General features: G+C 38.8%; 1 protein-coding gene across 2 annotated transcripts in view; it reads left to right on the top strand.

Moving 5' to 3' along the window:
* The window catches only part of LOC150081272 (sentrin-specific protease 6-like), a 369,847-nt gene that overhangs the window by 345,998 nt on the left and 6,025 nt on the right, over positions 1–17,824 (top strand). For both annotated transcript variants that reach the window (XM_090379581.1, XM_090379580.1), the window contains one exon: positions 5,315–5,383. In XM_090379581.1, the coding sequence (XP_090235707.1) occupies positions 5,315–5,383 (69 nt within the window). The remainder of the gene's footprint in view (positions 1–5,314; positions 5,384–17,824) is intronic.

Below are 17,824 nucleotides of genomic sequence, written 5' to 3'. Positions count from 1 at the left end.
TTCTTATAAAAGTCAATTGATGTTACTTACGAAATCTCCAGACGTTGACCAAAAGTATATAATGCACATTATCTTTATTAATGGAAGTTTTGTATTTTCCATAAAACTGTTTTAATAAAGAAACTCGTGCAGAACATTTTTTAAAATTCCAGAACTTTCCACGACTCTATTCGTGATTCAATTAGTTTAAAATAATCATTGCACTTAAAATTACAATTGCAGTCTTATTAATTTAATTTTCATCAAAAAATCAAGCAACATTTCATTTTCCTTACAAATTCCTTCCATCTTTAAAAGATTCATTGCTACTTTTATCTGTTTACCATTCATTACAAAACTAATTATGCACTGTTCTTTACTCATAAATACACCCCATAATTGCCAACCAATGACTACACAGTATCTTGTCGTCTGTCATGCACATCACCAATCATTTCACCACATGTCACACCCACATGTCAGTCAATATATTGTAGTAGTGGCAGTGGCATGTGATGCAAGAAAGCAGTGTATGAGCTTATGCAGCATCAGTCAAAAAAAAAAATTCACACAACCATTCCCTCTAAATGTTTGTCCAATTCCTCCTTAAATCTATTTAACCTATCAACAACGACAGATGGAAGTTTGTTCCAGCAATTAACCACCCACTGGCTAAAGGCAAATTAACAAATGACAGATCTATTCTACATCTGTCTTTCCTTAATTTGAATTTATGCCCCCTGAGGTTTGTAATCTGAACAAGTGGAAGAATCCCACCAGAATTCAGCACGCTCAACCCATTCAAGGCCTTATACACCTCAATCAGATCACCTTGCAGGTTCCTAGTCTCCCGCCGCTGCAATTTGCAGAACTTAAGCCTTTCTTGGTAAGAGGTTCCCTTCATTCCCCTCACCAATCTTGTTGCCCTTCTCTGTACACGCTCAAGCAAATCTACATCCTTCCTAAAATGAGCCCTCCAGACCTGTACACAGTACTTAAGGCATGGCCTGACCATTGCCTTATACAGAGGGACAATCACCTCCTTTTCCCTGCTAGCAAAATTCCTGTATATCATTGACAAAACCCCCATGACCTGCTCTTGTAGCTTGTCTGCATTGCTCAGAAAACTTTATATCTGACTGCACAATTACTCCCAGGTCTTTTTCATTTTCTACTACCTTAAGTGTAGTACCACACAGTTGGTACATTTCTCTGGGGTTACTTCTACCCATATGCAGTACTTTGCATGTCAAGGTTAAACTTCAGTTGCCACTTCTCAGCCCACTGCCCAAATTTTCTAGATCCTGTTACAATAGCACACTGCCATTACTGTCATTAACAACCCTGCCAACCTTTGTATCATCTGCAAACTTCTACACTAAGCCTGATATACCTTCATCGATATCATTGATAAATTACTAGCAACTGTCAGACAAAAGGACTGGGTGAGGATCTTGGGATTGCTGGCTTTGGAGGAGTTAGAAGGCTGACTTCTCCACGAGTACCTTGCTATTAGTCTGGCAATAAGGTTTCTGTGGCACAACCAGGAGAAGCCATTTCTTTGCAACAAGACATGCCGAGCATCTGGAAGTGAGAGGTCAAGAGAGCTGACTGTTAAGGGAGTTCTGAACTCTTTCATCAGGCCAGGGTATGTTTTGACTCCTTGTATGATGTTACTACCCTGTTGCTGGTATGGTGCAGTTGTTTCTCTTGAATTGTGGTGGTCAACTTAGTACTGGAAAGAGTCATCTGAGCCAGAGAGATGGTTAATCTGATTCTGTTCACTGTAATAACTTTATGTGGAAAGTTTGTAGAAAGAGGCTCCTTGGATAAAGTGGTTTATAACAGAAAATTATTTTTGCCCTCTTCAGTAACACTAACATGTATGGTATCCTTCAAAAAAAAAAAAGATCCAATAAAAAGTTTGTAAAAAAGACTAAATTCCTTAAAAGACTATTGAATGAAAAGAAAATAGATTAAACAAGTTTCAAATAACTTAAACCAACAATTTAAAAGTCATCCATATTTTCACCAGTATAAAACTCACAAAGGTACCTTTTCAGCAAGACCTGTAGGGAAGTTTAGGCAGATCAAAACCTGGCCTGGTGGTTAGGGAGTCTTCTCACTGGGCAACCTTTCCCCCTTCCCCATTTGTAGCCACCTCCAAGCCCCAAGACTGTGGTGGGCTTGGGAATTTGTCAACAACATTTCTGCAGCTTGAACTACACTGATAGGACCTATATAGTTTCACAACCAAATTAACTGCCAAGACAGTTACATATTCTTCGTTGAATAGGTTAACAAAACCCTCCCATTCTTTGACATTAATATATCTCGAGTAATTGGCTGAGCACATCTATGTACCTGAAAACCCATAGAGACTCTTATCAGTTTTGACATACTATTCTAACTACCCACTCCATAAAAAAAAAGAAAAAAAAAAAAAAAACATATTTAAGGGATTAACTCTAAGGGCATTAAAGGTCTGCACACCTGAAACCATGAAGCAAGAAATTCACAGTTAGATGGCCTTCTTTAGAGTCAATACCCTATGAAGAAGAATGTACAGTCAGTCCTCGTATAGAACAATAGTTGTGTTCCTAGAAACCCTCGTGCAATATAAACAACAGGCCCTATGCAAAAAATAGGGTTAGGTGCCGACCACCCAAGATTGAACACACATTTGTAACCAAAACATTACCAAACACAATAAATAATCGTAATAAAATACTTACGTATTTTATTACGACTATTACGTAATAAAATATTGTTAATGCTTTTGCTTCTATCGTAAGCAAACTTGTTTTTTTGCTTGATTTTCTATCGAAACAGATGACAGCCATTCCATCTCTTCCAGTTCTTTGTGTCTTAATCTAATGGATTTTAATTACACTTTGAGTTATTCCTGCTATGAAAGATGTTTTTATTTTCTCTGCATTCTTTGTAATTCTCGGCATTGCCTCATTTAGGTCTGTAGCACGTGGAATATCACATGGTCTTTAATTTTGCTCAGCGTTTCACAATTTCATATTTTTTCTCTATCGACAGAGGCAAACTGGCCATAAGCCTTACCGGAGAAACCCCGGTGGGCCGGAGGCCGGTGTGATTTTGGCCATAAACAATAGTATGAGGCCACTATAAATTTACCCGGATAAGAATTTTTGACCCAGTCCGCCTGTGTTTATTGATATTGCTTTTCTTTTTCTCTCTGAATCTGCAGTGTCTTCACCAGGACGCTTCCTTTTCACACCTTTTAAGTATTTTACTCATTTTTAGGGAATAAAGCACAATTACAAAACGAGGAGGCACGCTTAATACACATAAACAAGCTGGGCACATGTAGCAACTGAATAAACAACACCGTAAAGGCAGAGATGCACTATTAACACTTCACATTTTACTAATGCACATTTCTAGGGGTTACTACCATAAAACAATTTCCAGTTGCGTTTCTGCTAGTGGAATCTGTTATAAACTGGTAGTAAACTCGATCTAATTGCATTTGCGATTATACCGATTGCTGGAATTGTGTTGGTTTTTACGTTATTATGGTGAAATGTGTTTCCCCTTCACTGATATAAAAACCATAAATACATTTTCAGAATCTTCTCTTCATTCCTATCGTGTTGTGTTCAGTTTCGATGATTCGGTTCGTGTTATATAAGATATCATTCCCCTATTTATAAATTGTGTATGATCAAATTCGTGTAGTGCAAACACGTGTTATACAAGGGCTGACTGTATCTGATTGAATTTGTGAATAGTGAATAGCTAGGAATAGGTGACATAGACCTAAATATCTAGGAAGAGGTGACATAAATGTAAATATCTAGGAATAGGTGACATAGGCGTGAATATCTAGGAAGAGGTGACAATAAACAGATTAGCCAAAAAAATGTGTTAACATTAAACAGACAAGAAACTAAAGCAACTCCCATGTTCCTCCAGCACTCTTCCCCCTCCCAGCTATGTTGGGCAGAAATTTAAAGAATTGCAAACAAGAATTGGTGAATGCATCTCATCAACCACACTAGATATAGAAACCTATAACAAAGTGACACCGCTTACCATTCTATATGAAACAAATTCATTCAAAATTTCAGACTCTGAAAGTCCACAGTCTCATGCACCACTACTTTTTATATGTGGAAAGAGACTAGAAGTCTCTTTCCACATATAAAAAGAATATAAAAATACAGTGAACAAAAATGCTGGCTGGTTGACCATTCCTCTGGCTTGAATAATCCTCTTCCAGGACCAGGTTTGTTGCCATATTCAAGAACAGTAGCATTGTAAAGTGAGTCCAAACACACCTGACCTAACTGCAGGGATTAGAACCCCCCCCAAACAGCCAGCCACCAACCAAAGACCATCAAACCGTAGCTTTCTCTTCATTGACAGAGTAGCAGCCAGCCAGCTCCCACAACCTTGCCTCTTCCACCTAGACACTTGACATGGCTTGCTGCAAAGAAAGGGCATCTCCCAGTTGTGCTACAAGCACCTTGTTGCCAACCTGACTGAGATCTCCTTCATTGAAGCGGGCAATCCCAAGATTCCTTACCTAGTCTCTTTGTATCCAACAGCTGTCAAAAATAGGATTGATGTAAACCAATGTATTCTAATGTAAAGCTTAAAATTGTAGTTTTCCAGTTTTAACCATAAATAAATTAGCCAGTGAGTCCTGAAATGTCTGATTGTATTAATGTATATATTTACTGATTAAAATAGTCTAGGGTTTTTTTTTTTTTTTTTCCCCGTCATGCTTTTATTTACCATACATCATTCTGTTTTATGTTGCACTGCTTTTCAGGAACACATTCTCAATGTAAATTAGGAGTACTGTGCCTGTAATTGACTACAAAAGTTTGTGCAGTCTGTGGCTTTTGACATTATGTCAGGGTGTATTTCAGATATATTGAAAATTGGTAAACATGTCAAATCCATAAAAAATATAAAGGAAAAAAATTGGGGTTAATGTGAAAAGTTATACTAAATGCAATCCGATTCTATATACATATTTGATTTGAATCTTTATGGAATGATTGTTGGTTAGTATCATATATTTTATTTAGTTAATTTGCATATGTAACTACTACTTTAATAGGTGTGTGTGTGTGTGTGTGTGTGTGTGTGTGTGTGTGTGTGTGTGTGTGTGTGTGTGTGTGTGTGTGTGTCATCAAGAAAGAAATTATAAAGCTTGATATTTTTATTTTATTTATTTATTTTTTTTTTTGATGAAGTAAATTTGTTATATATTCCACTTGGAGTTTCATAATTTAAATTAATGTAATATTTAAAATGAAACCAGAAATATATGTATTCTTCTTGTGAATAGGCCATGTATCCTGATATTTGATTCATTAGCCGGACCTAGTCGATGGAGGATAGTTGCAACTCTAAGAGAGTAAGGATTTTGAATTTATATTTATATCAAGTTACAGCTGAAATATTTAAGAGCACTCATTTCAAAAATTAAGCAGAAAACACCAAAAAATTTATCTATCTAATAATACACTCATTATATATTAATAAATATCTAATAAGAAATGTTATTTAATATGAAACAAATGGAAAATAAATTTATCAAAAACTTAGTCATTGTTGAACCAGTGTATATGATTAGTAAAATAATCATCCAACTCTGTTATTGTTGCACTCAGTGAGTATATAGGTCACCATTTTCCTCCATGCTAACCTAATTCCTATTTAGCCCTAGCCAGAGTAAGCATTATTCTTCCTGTAGTTCTTTCTTGAGACAATTGATCCCCCATCTCCTCTTGGTAAGCCTCTGGGCCTGTTATTGCTTCAATTATCTATTTAGCTAATCTTCATTCTCCTGGCCTTTCTACATGCCATCATAAGGTTGTTGTGATGCACTTACCTTTGACTGGATATTTGTTACCCCATGATTTTTTTTCTTATTTACTTGTTTGTAATGCTTTTGCCATTCCTTCCTCCCTATTTTATATATACAGGGTGATTCACTACCAGTGCGACAAACTTGCAGGTGTAGGGGGCACAAAGACGAATCAGAATCACATAGCATTGCAGGGTCCGAAATGCCTTCGTCGTGCGGGAGGTCGCGTGAACAAAGAAGCATAGAAAAAGAACAGAAACAGCAACTCGTTAGTGTAACAGAAATCATTTTAATGACAAGTTTTACATTGTCAAAAAGCCATGCTACAGAAGGCGTTCTAAAGTTCGACCAGAAGCAGTCACATATGCTTCACCGCGCCGCCGCGTCGAATCCCTAATGTTCTGAAAGATTCCTGGCGTGTCTCGAATCTCCCCGGCAGCTACAGAGATGCGAGCGACGAGGTCTTCAACTGAATCAACAGGGGTCTCGTACACCAATGTCCTCATTTAACCCCAGCAGAAGAAGTCCAGGCATGATAGGTCCGGCGATCTAGCAGGCCAATGAACCGGACCACCACAATCTATCCAATGCTGTCCAAATGTAACGTTGAGGTGTTGGCGGACGTCATTGGTGTAATGTGGGGGAGCCCCATCATGCTGGAACCACATTGAGCAGCACAACGACTGAGGAACATGTGCTTCTTCAATAAGTTCGGGCAGGACTTGCTGTAGGAAGATCAAGTATGCCCTACCGTCCAGATGAGGGGGCAGAAGGTATGGTCCAATGAGGTGGTCTCCAACAATGCCGGCCCAAACATTGACAGAGAAACGGCATTGAGTTGCACGTGTTCGCGTACCATGGGGGTTCTCCAAAGCCCACAAATGGGCGTTAGGTTGATTGAAGGTTCCCTCTCTTGTGAAACTTGCCTCATCCATGAACAATACGGACGCAGCAAATGCGCAGTCTGCCACACTCTGTTGAAGGAACCAAGTAGCAAAAGTCCTCCGGAGTGGATAATCCGCAGGCTCCACTGATTGGACGTATTGCAGATGGTATGAACTCATTTGGTTTGTTGACAGTATCCTCCATACAGTGGATTGGGAAATACCCAATCGTTGGCCTATCGCTCGAGTACTCGGATTGCCTTCTGCAAGACGTAGGACATTGTCTGGCGTCCTCGTCATTCGCTCTCGATTCATGGTACCTCTCGTGAAACAACCAGTCTCACGTAGCCTTCTGTGCACACGTGCGAAAATCGCATGATGAGGAGCACGCCTGTGCGGGAAACGTTCCTGGTACAAGTGCAGAGCGCCGCACCCGTTACAGTCCGCAGCTCCATACTCGAGGTGCATGTCGGCCAGTTCAACGTTTGAATACTTGCCCGTCCTACTGCTTCGGGAACCGGTTCGCAAACGCTGACTTCCAGCGGGATCACTGTTCACGCGACCTCCTGTTCAATGTCCTCTACCACATGACGAAGGCATTTCGGACCCTGCAATGCTATGTGATTCTGATTCGTCTTTGTGCCCCCTACACCTCCTGCAAGTTTGTCGCACTGGTAGTGAATCACCCTGTATATATTCGTAAAACTCATTTCAAAAATTCTAATTTTTGATAAAATTGTTATTTCTTACCCTGCTCTCGGCACCTTAGTTAAAATAGGTTATGAACAGTTAATTTTGTATTTTGGCTAATTTATCGTTGGCTCCCAATGAATTTGTTTAACTAGCTTCCTGCATGTCCTGCTTTATTTGTTTTGTTGTTTATTTCTATGTTTAATCTTTGATCTTCATTAAACACTTCATACATATGTATAAGTTAAGTGTGATAGCATCATTAATACACAGCCAAATCTGAATTAACAGAATATTTTCAAGGTGGGATCGTTTTAAGTTATCTCATATTGTGAATACCTTCACAACAAGTTGCGATGATATTGCACTACATCGAATAAGTAACGCTTCACCTGAGAAGATTAATGTTACTTATTCTCAGATGGATACCACCACCTAGACGGTACCGTTTCAGGGCTATTTGGCCCTTCTTCGGTGGGTGGGTAGGTACCCGAGTGATGCAATGATGGCAAAACAATTATGAAGTATAACTCCACAATATGAGAGATGTCTGATGGTGTATGATGTGTTTAGACTATAAAGCGTTTAGGGCTAAAGCCTCATGCTGCGAGAAAGTCTAGACTATGTATAAGTTAAGTGCGATAGCATCATTAATACACAGCCAAATCTGAATTAACAGAATATTTTCAAGGCGGCATCGTTTTAATTCTCTTAATTCAGATTTGGCTGTGTATTAATGATGCTATTCACTTAACTTATACATAGTCTAGACTTTCTCGCAACATGAGGCTTTAGCCCATTTTATATTTGTCAATGTAAAGTTTCAGCTGCCACTTCTCAGCCTATTGTAATTTTTTCAGATCCTGTTGCAGTATCATAGCCTGATTACCGAATCTGCCAATCTTTGTGTTATCTGCAGACATGGACATTAAGCCTGATATATCCTGATCAATATCATTAATAGTATTTGCCATATAGTACAACAAAGCCACAGGCTTTTGCTGCACTGCCTTAAAAAAAAAAAAAAAAAAGTAGATAAGAAATTACAAATTATATGATTCCCTCCTCACCTATGCAATTGTCCAGTTGACCTTAGAATTTATTCAAACTATCAGCCTCAACTACCTGCTAGGACAACTTGTTCCAGCAACCAATGGCTCTGGTTAAAAGAAAACTTCCTACAATCAAATCTAAATCTCATCTCCTGAAAGGCGCCTCCATAGCCAGGTGGGAAGGAGCAGCAGTGCATAACACACGCTTCTTGATTAGACCGGGGTTCGAGCCCGTCACCACCAAATACGGAGGATGCGGAAAGGTCAGGGAATGACCACCGCATATTCCCGGAGCAATATGGCCTTAGTTGCTAATGCTCCTAAAAACCAAATAACAAACAAACATCTCCTGAAATTTGAATTTATGGCCCCTAGTTCTGGAATTCTTTATAACAGTGAAAATTTCACCATCATTCATTTTACTAACCTCTGAGGTGCCTGGTTGCCAAACCTGCAGCCCACATATACAAAGTCTTTACTCGTACGTTCGTACTTTTGCCAATCTCACCATGTGAGTTGCCCATCTTTGGACCCTTTCAAGAAGCTCGGTGTCTTTTTTCAGATAAGGTCTCAATACTTGAACACAGTATGCCTTATACTGTGGGATTATGACATCCCTATGTCTACAGGAGAATGTTTGATAAATCATGGATAAACACTATGGGCTTTCCTAGCTGCCTGTTTACACTGCTCAGAAAACTTCATATCTGCCCATATTGTAACTCCCAGATCCCTTTCCTCATCCACTTTTTAATTCAACCCCACCAAGTGTATAATTTATTTTGTGGTTGCTGTTCCCCCAAGTGTAAGACCTTGCATTTTGCTGCATTAAAACACTTCTCTGACCATTTTTGAAGTCTGTTCAAGTCATCCTGAAGGAGTGCTGCTTGGCACTGATGATTAATGACTCTACCAATCTTTGTTGTCTGTAAATTTTGACATCACGCCTTCTATCCATTCATCAATGTCATTTATGAAAATGAGAAACAACAGTGGTGTACATCAGGAGGGGGCCCACTCCTGATGTTACACCACTGCAAGTATGACATTTTCAAGTGTCATCAGGATTGACACTTGCAAATGTGAATGCCGTTCATGACCTGATCAGTGAAAACTGCAAAATAACATTGAGACAACATTCAACATCTCATAAGCAAGCTCATGATATTGTGGTGAATGTTTTAAGAATGGTCTCTTCCAGGTGGGTCCCTAAAGCACTGAATGCAGATCAGAAATAGGAAAGCTGTCGTGAGATTGTGCAGAAATTTGAAACTAATGAAGCTCAATTTTGGGGCATTATATTGCTGTCGACGAAACAGGTGCGCCACTTTGATTCTGAAACAAAAGAACAATCAAAGCAGTGAATGCATCCCTCTTCTCCCCCTCCTAAAAGTTTCAAGTGCAAAAGTCAGCTGGGAAAGTCATGACATCCATCTTTTGGGATCCAGAAGGAGTGATCGTGGTTTATATCCTAGAATGAGGTGCCATTATCAATGCCAAGTATTATTTTAACCTACTGAGACATTTCTACTAGGAAGTCAAACTCAAGAGTTGTGAGAAATTGACCAAAGGCATCATCTTTCATCAAGACAGTGCACTGAGTACACACTGTGTTTGTGACTCAGGCAACTCTGTGATTGTGAGCTGTTAGCTTGTGCTATTATGGCATCCTCCTTGCTTATTGGATTTGGCTCTGTCAGACTGTTTTCTATTTCCAAATCTCAAAAAAGGACTTGGAACGACAGAATTCAACAGTGACAATGCTGTCAACAACTGGTTTGAGTCAAAATCTTCCGATTTTATTTGAGCACTTTACAAAAGCTAGTGGATTGTGCCAGAAAGTGTGTTGAATTGACAGGAGGCTATGTTGAAAAATGAATGGGTTTTCACAGCCTTCTAACATTCCTTCTAAAAGGCTAGAAACTTTTCAACCTACCCTCATGCACTGTGATCATTGCCACCTAGTGGTTCTTTTCTCTGCAGATTCTTAATGCATGAAGAATCACTGCTGATAATCAGGTCAACAGGATTGCTCTCACTTGTTGCCTCTCTAACATGCTACTATAGAAAACAATCAACCAATAAATCCACAAGGATCTTGCTAGTGCATAAGTGACCAACTCACAAGTTCCAGTTAAAATCTCCTATTAAAAGACATTCTGTTTTACTGACCCCAACTATTTAGCATTAGCATTAGTTGAAGCATATGATGCAAGAAAAGAAAGCAAGCTTTACAGCACCAGCAAAAAAAAAAAAAAAAAAAACCCTTCCAATTTCACCCATCCAGTCACTTTAAATGTTTGTCTAGTTCAGCCTTAAATTTGTTTAAGCTATAAACTTCCACATCAGCAGATGAGAAGTCTGTTCCAGCAATCAACTACCCGCTGGCTAAAGACAAACTTCCGCACATTTATTCTACAACTGTCTTTCCTCAATTTGAATCTAGGCCCCCTCAGGTTCATAGTCTGAGCAAGCAGAAGTATCCCATCAGCACTGAGCCTGCTCAAACCATTCAAGGCCTTATACACCTCAATCAGATCACCTCACAGTTGCCTAGTCTCCAGATGCTGCAACTTGCAGAACTTGAACTTTTCTTCGTAAGCACACCCCTTTGTTCTTCTCACCAATTTTGTTGCCCTTCACTGTACTCGTTCTAGCAACGCTACATCCTTCTTAAAATGAGGCCTCCAGACCTGTATACAGTACTCAAGGTGCGGCCTGACCAAATCTCTTTGTATAAGTGCCTTATAAAGTTAAGTTAAGTGCAGCCATTATCAACCCACTGCAGGATGGAAGCCTCCTCAACAATTCATGCTGAGGGAAATGGACCATAATCTACCACGCTGGTCCAGTGCGGGTTGGCAGATCAACCGTATTCAGCAGTCAGGGGCTTGAACCCCGGTCTACTCAAAGAGCGTGTGCTACTGCACTCCTGCTCCTGCCCACTTGGCTACGGAGGCCATAAGTGCCTTATACAAAGGGATAATCACCTCCTTGTCTCTGCAAGAAAAATTCCTATATATTATTGACAAAACTCCATTACCTGCTCTGGCAGCCCATCTGCGCTGCTCAGAGAACTTCATATCTGACTACACAATTACCACCAGATCTTTTTCATTCTCCACCTCCGTGAGTGTACTACCACACAGTTGGTACGTTTCTCTTGGGTTACTACTACCCATATGGAGTACTTTGCATTTGTCAATGTTAAACTTCAGTTGCCACTACTGAGCTCATCTGCCTAACTTTTCTGGACCCTGTTGCAGTAGCATACTGTCTTTACTGTCATTAACAACCCTGCCAACCTTTGTATCATCTGCAAACTTGGACATTAAGCCTGATATACCTTCATCGATATCATTGATAAATACACAAAACAATGGGCCCAGAATCAATCTCTGGGGGACTCTGCTAATAACATTAGTCCACGTAGAGCCGTGTCCATTTATTACCACTCTCTGCCATCTTCCACTCAACCATCCTTTATCCATTGCAGTAACTTGCCCTTAATGCCATACCGCTCCAATTTGTACAATAGTCTTCCGTGTGCAACAGTATCAAAAGCTTTACTGAAATCCAAGTATATAATATCAAATTATTTTTTGCATCCAGTTCCTTTGTGACCACATCATAGTATCCAATCAAATTGGTCAGACAAGACTTCCCCTTAACAAACCCCTGCTGTGTCTGAACTATTACTGCTGTCTTGTCTAGGCGATCCTGTATCACCTCTTTAACCAGTAACTCCATTATTTTCCCCGGAACAGAAGTTAAACTAACAGATCTCTAATTATTTGTGTCACCCTTTGAACCCCCCCTTGTGAATTGGGAATACATTTTCACATCTCCAGTCCATGGGACCTCACCTGGCTCTAAGGATGCTCTCATAATTATGGCTAAGGGTTTGCTTACTTCACTTGCTGCCTCCTTCATTATAACTGGATAGATTCCATCTGCCCCAGGTGCCTTTTTTATGTTTAACTTCAACAATTTCTCCTCCACTTTGCTTTCAGTTATTACAAATCACTTAGCTCCCTGTTAGTTTATAAACTTCTGGCATTTTCCTCCCTTAATAACTCCTCATGTGTATGAAATGTAGATGCAAAATACTCATTCAGCTACTTGAGCAGGATCATCAATAGTCAAACCATCTATATTAAGTGGACCAATCTGTTCATCCTCTTCCTTCTAGAGCTTACATAAGTAAAGAACTCTATGCTGTTTTTCTTTGTATCCTTTGCCAAAGATTTCATGTAATCTGCCTTAACCTCTTTTTGACTTGATTACAGACTAGCTTATATCTGCCATAGGCTTCTGTGTCACCTGATAATTTATATGCATCCCATGCATTTTTCTTCTCTGCCACGAGCCTCATTAATTCATCCGATCGATTTAAGCCTGAACCTTGAACAGTATTTCTTAGTTGGTTCTTAGAACAGTATTTCTCTATATAGTTGTTTGTTATACCCATTACAGTCATTATGCCTATAACACACTCCTACTTTTTCATTTCCTAGTGCTCATTTCACATCAAACTGACTCTATTGCACTGACCACCCATGTCAACCAGATGCACTGCCTTAGATTGAATATGCTTCTTAACAAAGAGCCCCCTTCCAGTCTGTCCTTCCTGAATACCATGTTTTTCTTGTATCCAAAATCTGTATCCCTTACATCTGAGTGATGCCACGTCTCTGATATTCCTGCCATCTCCACATTTAATAGCTTAACCAGTACTTCAAATTCATCAGTATCTTGTTAATAATTATCTAGTTAGTTAATAGTTTTTGAGTTTTAATATATTATTTACATCATAGCATAATATGTACTGTATTCATAAAAATAAGTTTGAAGATTATTTATTACACGAACAGTCATGGATAGGGTCTATCATGCCATTTCTTTGGAACATGCGTTGTTCATTATAACAGGATCAGTTGTACAAGCACAATATTATACTAAATTGTTAGAAGGCAACATTTCAGAATTCTTATCAAATCCTTAATCATTAATTAATCCAGTTGGTGGGAAGCGGCTGTGAATTAACCTTCATGGATTATCATGGGATACAATAATACCTGAACCAAACAATAATACTTCCAAATTTAGGATTGAAACGTATTTTCTCGGGCATTTATCTGGCTAATTTTGCATTATCCAGATAAATCCCGCGATTTCTCAGGATTTTCTTATGTCTGGCAGCAGACGACTGGCTTTCATTTTACTTATATTTACTGATTGTACAGTAGTGTCAGAACAGTAGCATGCATTCCTGTAAGTAAGCAAAATAAAATTTGCCATCCTAAATATTGATAAGCGTTAACCAATTAGAAAACTGTATCAAAAAATATTTCGGTACCCTCGAACTGCCTCCCGTAAGCGACACTAACCTTGATTTTTTAAATTTATTTATATAATGAGTAGTGAAGAGTGTTTTCTGTTCCTTTCTTTTAGCTCAAGCGCTAATTTATTTTAAAAAAAATCTGTATAAATTGCAAACTTTTTAGCATACACGAGATAACTCAGGATAGTCCAAATGGGTTAATTATTCCCATGTATTTTCTACTAAAAAATTTATAAAAAAACACAAAAAAACTATACAATGAGTATTTGCATAATGCATACTTTTAATCTGTAAAATAAAAAAAGTCGATTCATTTTGGCACATTTTCAGGAAAAGAATGTTCCGGGAAGGGGTTAAAAAAGAAAACAAATTTACTTAATGTGGTGTTTTTTTGTAACGTAAATACAATTTACGTTACAATAAAATGACATTAAAAATATGCAATCAGCATCAAAGCAGGAGATACCAGTAATGTTAAATTGAAAGAATACTATGCTGTATAAGAGACAACTTTAAAAATTGGTAAAATTGTAATTTGCAATAAGTACAGATCAGATTGTTTACGTACCATTTGCTGTCATATTCTGAAGCATAACCAAACTGGAATAGACCTTGTCCAAGGGTTATTCCAGTTTGTTATGCTTTGCTAACAAGATTAATTCTAATTGACACTTTTTACTAATACATTTATACTCTTAACATTTTCCAAATCTTCATTAACATTCCAATATATAAATTATATGATAATTAATTTATTTATCATCTAATAGTTAATAAAAAATATCATTAAATAAATTTTAAAAAATTAGAAAACTGTACATACCTCAGAGATCTTCACTGAAACTCAAAAGTATTCTCAAAACACTTCTAGGCTGAAGCAGGCTTCTTATAAAGCTAGAACTATGGATATTGCTTTGAGGCAAGCAAATATTAATGTCATGGGTTAACACTGAATTTACAGATAAAGTCTTGAGCCAGGTAATTAAGCAATTAAAAGAGGGAAGATAAGATAATTGGTTTTTACAGCTTCTAGTGAAGTACCTTCTGTATTGTTGACATTTTGTTCTTTTGTTAATGTTCCAATCATAGTTGCCTCTGCTTCCTGTAAAGTCAATGTAGGAACATCGTTGTGGATTGTTATCTTCTGAGATTGGATTGTATTACTGGTTCTGCTTCCTCATGTCTTCAATTCTTCTCTTGAAAACGTTAAAATATTGGATATCAAAATTGAATTTTGTTTTCTATTGATGGTGAGGTCACTAAAGAATCTGATAAGGGAAGGGTCCTCTTTGAAGGTTCCTTTCTTGTAATTCTGGTAAGTAGCAAGGACTGATGTAACTTTGAAGTGCCATAGGTTCCCACATTGGAAAGCTACATTGGACTGTCAGACACACCAAACTGGACATCATTAATGGTTCATCAAGTCTAGATAGTAGTCATCGATAAGATTTGCATCTGTAGGTGCCCTCCAATCACAGTTGATACAGTATATAGGGCCTCTGCATTTTCATCTGGAAATTGTAGACATTTTTGATTCAGGAGGAACTTCTGTAAAATGTGCCCATTCCTTGTTTCCTGGCTACTCGCTATTAGGTAGGTGCACTTTATTAAAGTGCCCATTCAATGTATGATATGTATTAATTTTAATATTTGTAGAAGAATAAGAGAAATTTACCTCGATATGATACATAGAACACTTCCATATGGTACTCTCCAGAAATTAGCATTAGCAGAGGCATATGATGCAAGAAAGCAAGCTTATGCAGCATCAGCCAAAAAAAAAAAAAAACCCACTCCCATTTCACCCCTCCATTCGTTGGAAATACCTGTTCAGCTCAACCTTAAATTTATTTAGGTTATCAACTTCCACAACAAGGGATGGAAGTCTGTTCCACAAACCACCTACCCGCTGGCTAAAGGCAAATTTCCGCACATCTGTTTTCCCTCAATTTGAATTTATGCCCTCTCAGGTGATTATTCAGAGCAAGAGAATCCCATCAGCATCGAGCATGCTCAAACCATTTAAGGCTTTATACACCTCTATCAGATCACCTCACCGGTGCCTAGTCTCCAGACACTGTAATTTGCAAAACTTAAGCCTTTCTTCATAAGAGCAACCCTTTGTTCCATTCATTAATCTTGTTGCCCTTCTCTGTACTCGTTCCAGCAGCTCTACATCCTTCTTCAAATGAGGCCTCGAGACCTGTATACAGTACTCAAGGTGTGGCCTGACCATTGCCTTATACAAGGGAATAATCACCTCCTTATCGGGTGCCTCCATAGCCAGGTGGGCAGGAGCAGCAGTGCATAGCACACGCTCCTTGATCACACCGGAGTTCGAGCCCGTGGCCACCAAATATGGAGGATGCGGAAAGGTCAGGGAATGACCACCGCATATCTACGGAGCAATATGGCCTTAGTTGCTAATGCTCCTGAAAAACCAAAATAACAAACCTCCTTATCCCTGCTAGAAAAATTCCTGTATATCATTGACAAGACACCATGAGCTACTCTTGCAGCCCGTCTGCACTGCTCGGAGAACTTCATATCTGCCTGCACAATTACCCCCAGGTCCTTTTCATTCTCTACTACTGTCAGTGTAGTATCACAGAGTTGATACATTGCTCTGGGGTTGCTGTTTCCCATATGTAGTACTTTACATTTGTCAATGTTAAACTACATTTGCCACCTCTCAGCCCATCTGCTCAACGTTTCCAAATCCTGTTGCAGCAGCATAGCATCAGTAGTGTCCATAACAACCCTGCCAACTTTTGTATTGTCTGCAAACTTGGACATTAAGCTTGATATACTCAGTATTCTTTATAAATAATACATCATCAGTATTATTTATAAATACAGAAAAAAATAATGCACCCAACACTGAACCCTGAGGGACTCCACTGATAACATTAGTACACAATGAACAGTGTCCATTGATACCACTCTCTGTCTTCTCCCCCTCAACCTCCCCTTTATCCATAGCAGCAATTTACCTCCAAAGCCACACTGCTCCAATTTGTGCAGCAGTCTTCCATGTGCAACAGTATCAAAAGCCTTTCTAAGATCCAAGTATATAATATCAAAGTTATTCCCTGCATCCAGTTCTTTTGTGACTGCATCATAGTATCCAATCAAATTGGTCAGGCAAGACTTCCCCTTAACAAAACCATGCTGTGTCCGAGCTATAACTGAAGTCTTGTCTAGATGATCCTGCAGTGCTTCTTTAACCAGTGCCTCCATTAATTTTCCTGGAACAGAAGTTAAACTCACAGGTCTATAATTACTTGTGTCAGCCTTTGATCCTCCTTTGTGAATTGGGCTCACATTTGCACATCTCCAGTCTATGGGTACCTCCCCTGAGTCCAAGGAAGCTCTCATAATTATGGCTAACCGTTTGCTTACTTCCTTTGCTGCCTCCATTAATATAACTGGATAGATCCCATCCACTCCAGGTACCTTTCTTGTGTTTATCTTCAACAATTTCTCCTCCACTTTACTCTCAGTTATTACAAGATTATCTAGCTTACTGCCAGAGTTGAATACACCTCTGGTATTCCCCTCGCTGAATAACTCCTCATGTGTGAATGTCGATGCAAAATATTCATTTAGTTTGTTAGCTACCTGAGCAGGACCATCAACAGTTGAACTATCGATAACAAGTGGACCAATCTGATTCATCCCCTTCCTTCTAGAGTTTACATAAGTAAAGAACTCTTTGCTGTTTTTCTTTGCATCCCTTGCCAAAGATTTCTCGTAATCTGCCTTTGCCTGCCTAACCTCCTTTGTAACTTGGTCACAGATCAACTTATATCTATCATAGGCTTCTGTGTCACTTGTTAATTTATATGTATCCCATGCATTTTTCTTCTCTGCCGTATGTCTCATTAGTTCATCTGATATCCATTTAGGCCTAAACCTTGAACAATATTTCTTAGTTGGTATGTAAAGCCTAGTAGCTTTCAAGATAAGTTCTTTGAATGCTTCCCATTTTGAATTTGCTGTTGGTAACATCATCAGT

This window comes from Mastigoproctus giganteus, chromosome 8, assembly GCF_048544385.1.
Source record: "Mastigoproctus giganteus isolate SK-2022 chromosome 8, ASM4854438v1, whole genome shotgun sequence".
Classification (NCBI taxonomy): Eukaryota; Metazoa; Arthropoda; class Arachnida; order Uropygi; family Thelyphonidae; genus Mastigoproctus; species Mastigoproctus giganteus.
This window is presented reverse-complemented; position numbering and strand designations above follow the sequence as displayed.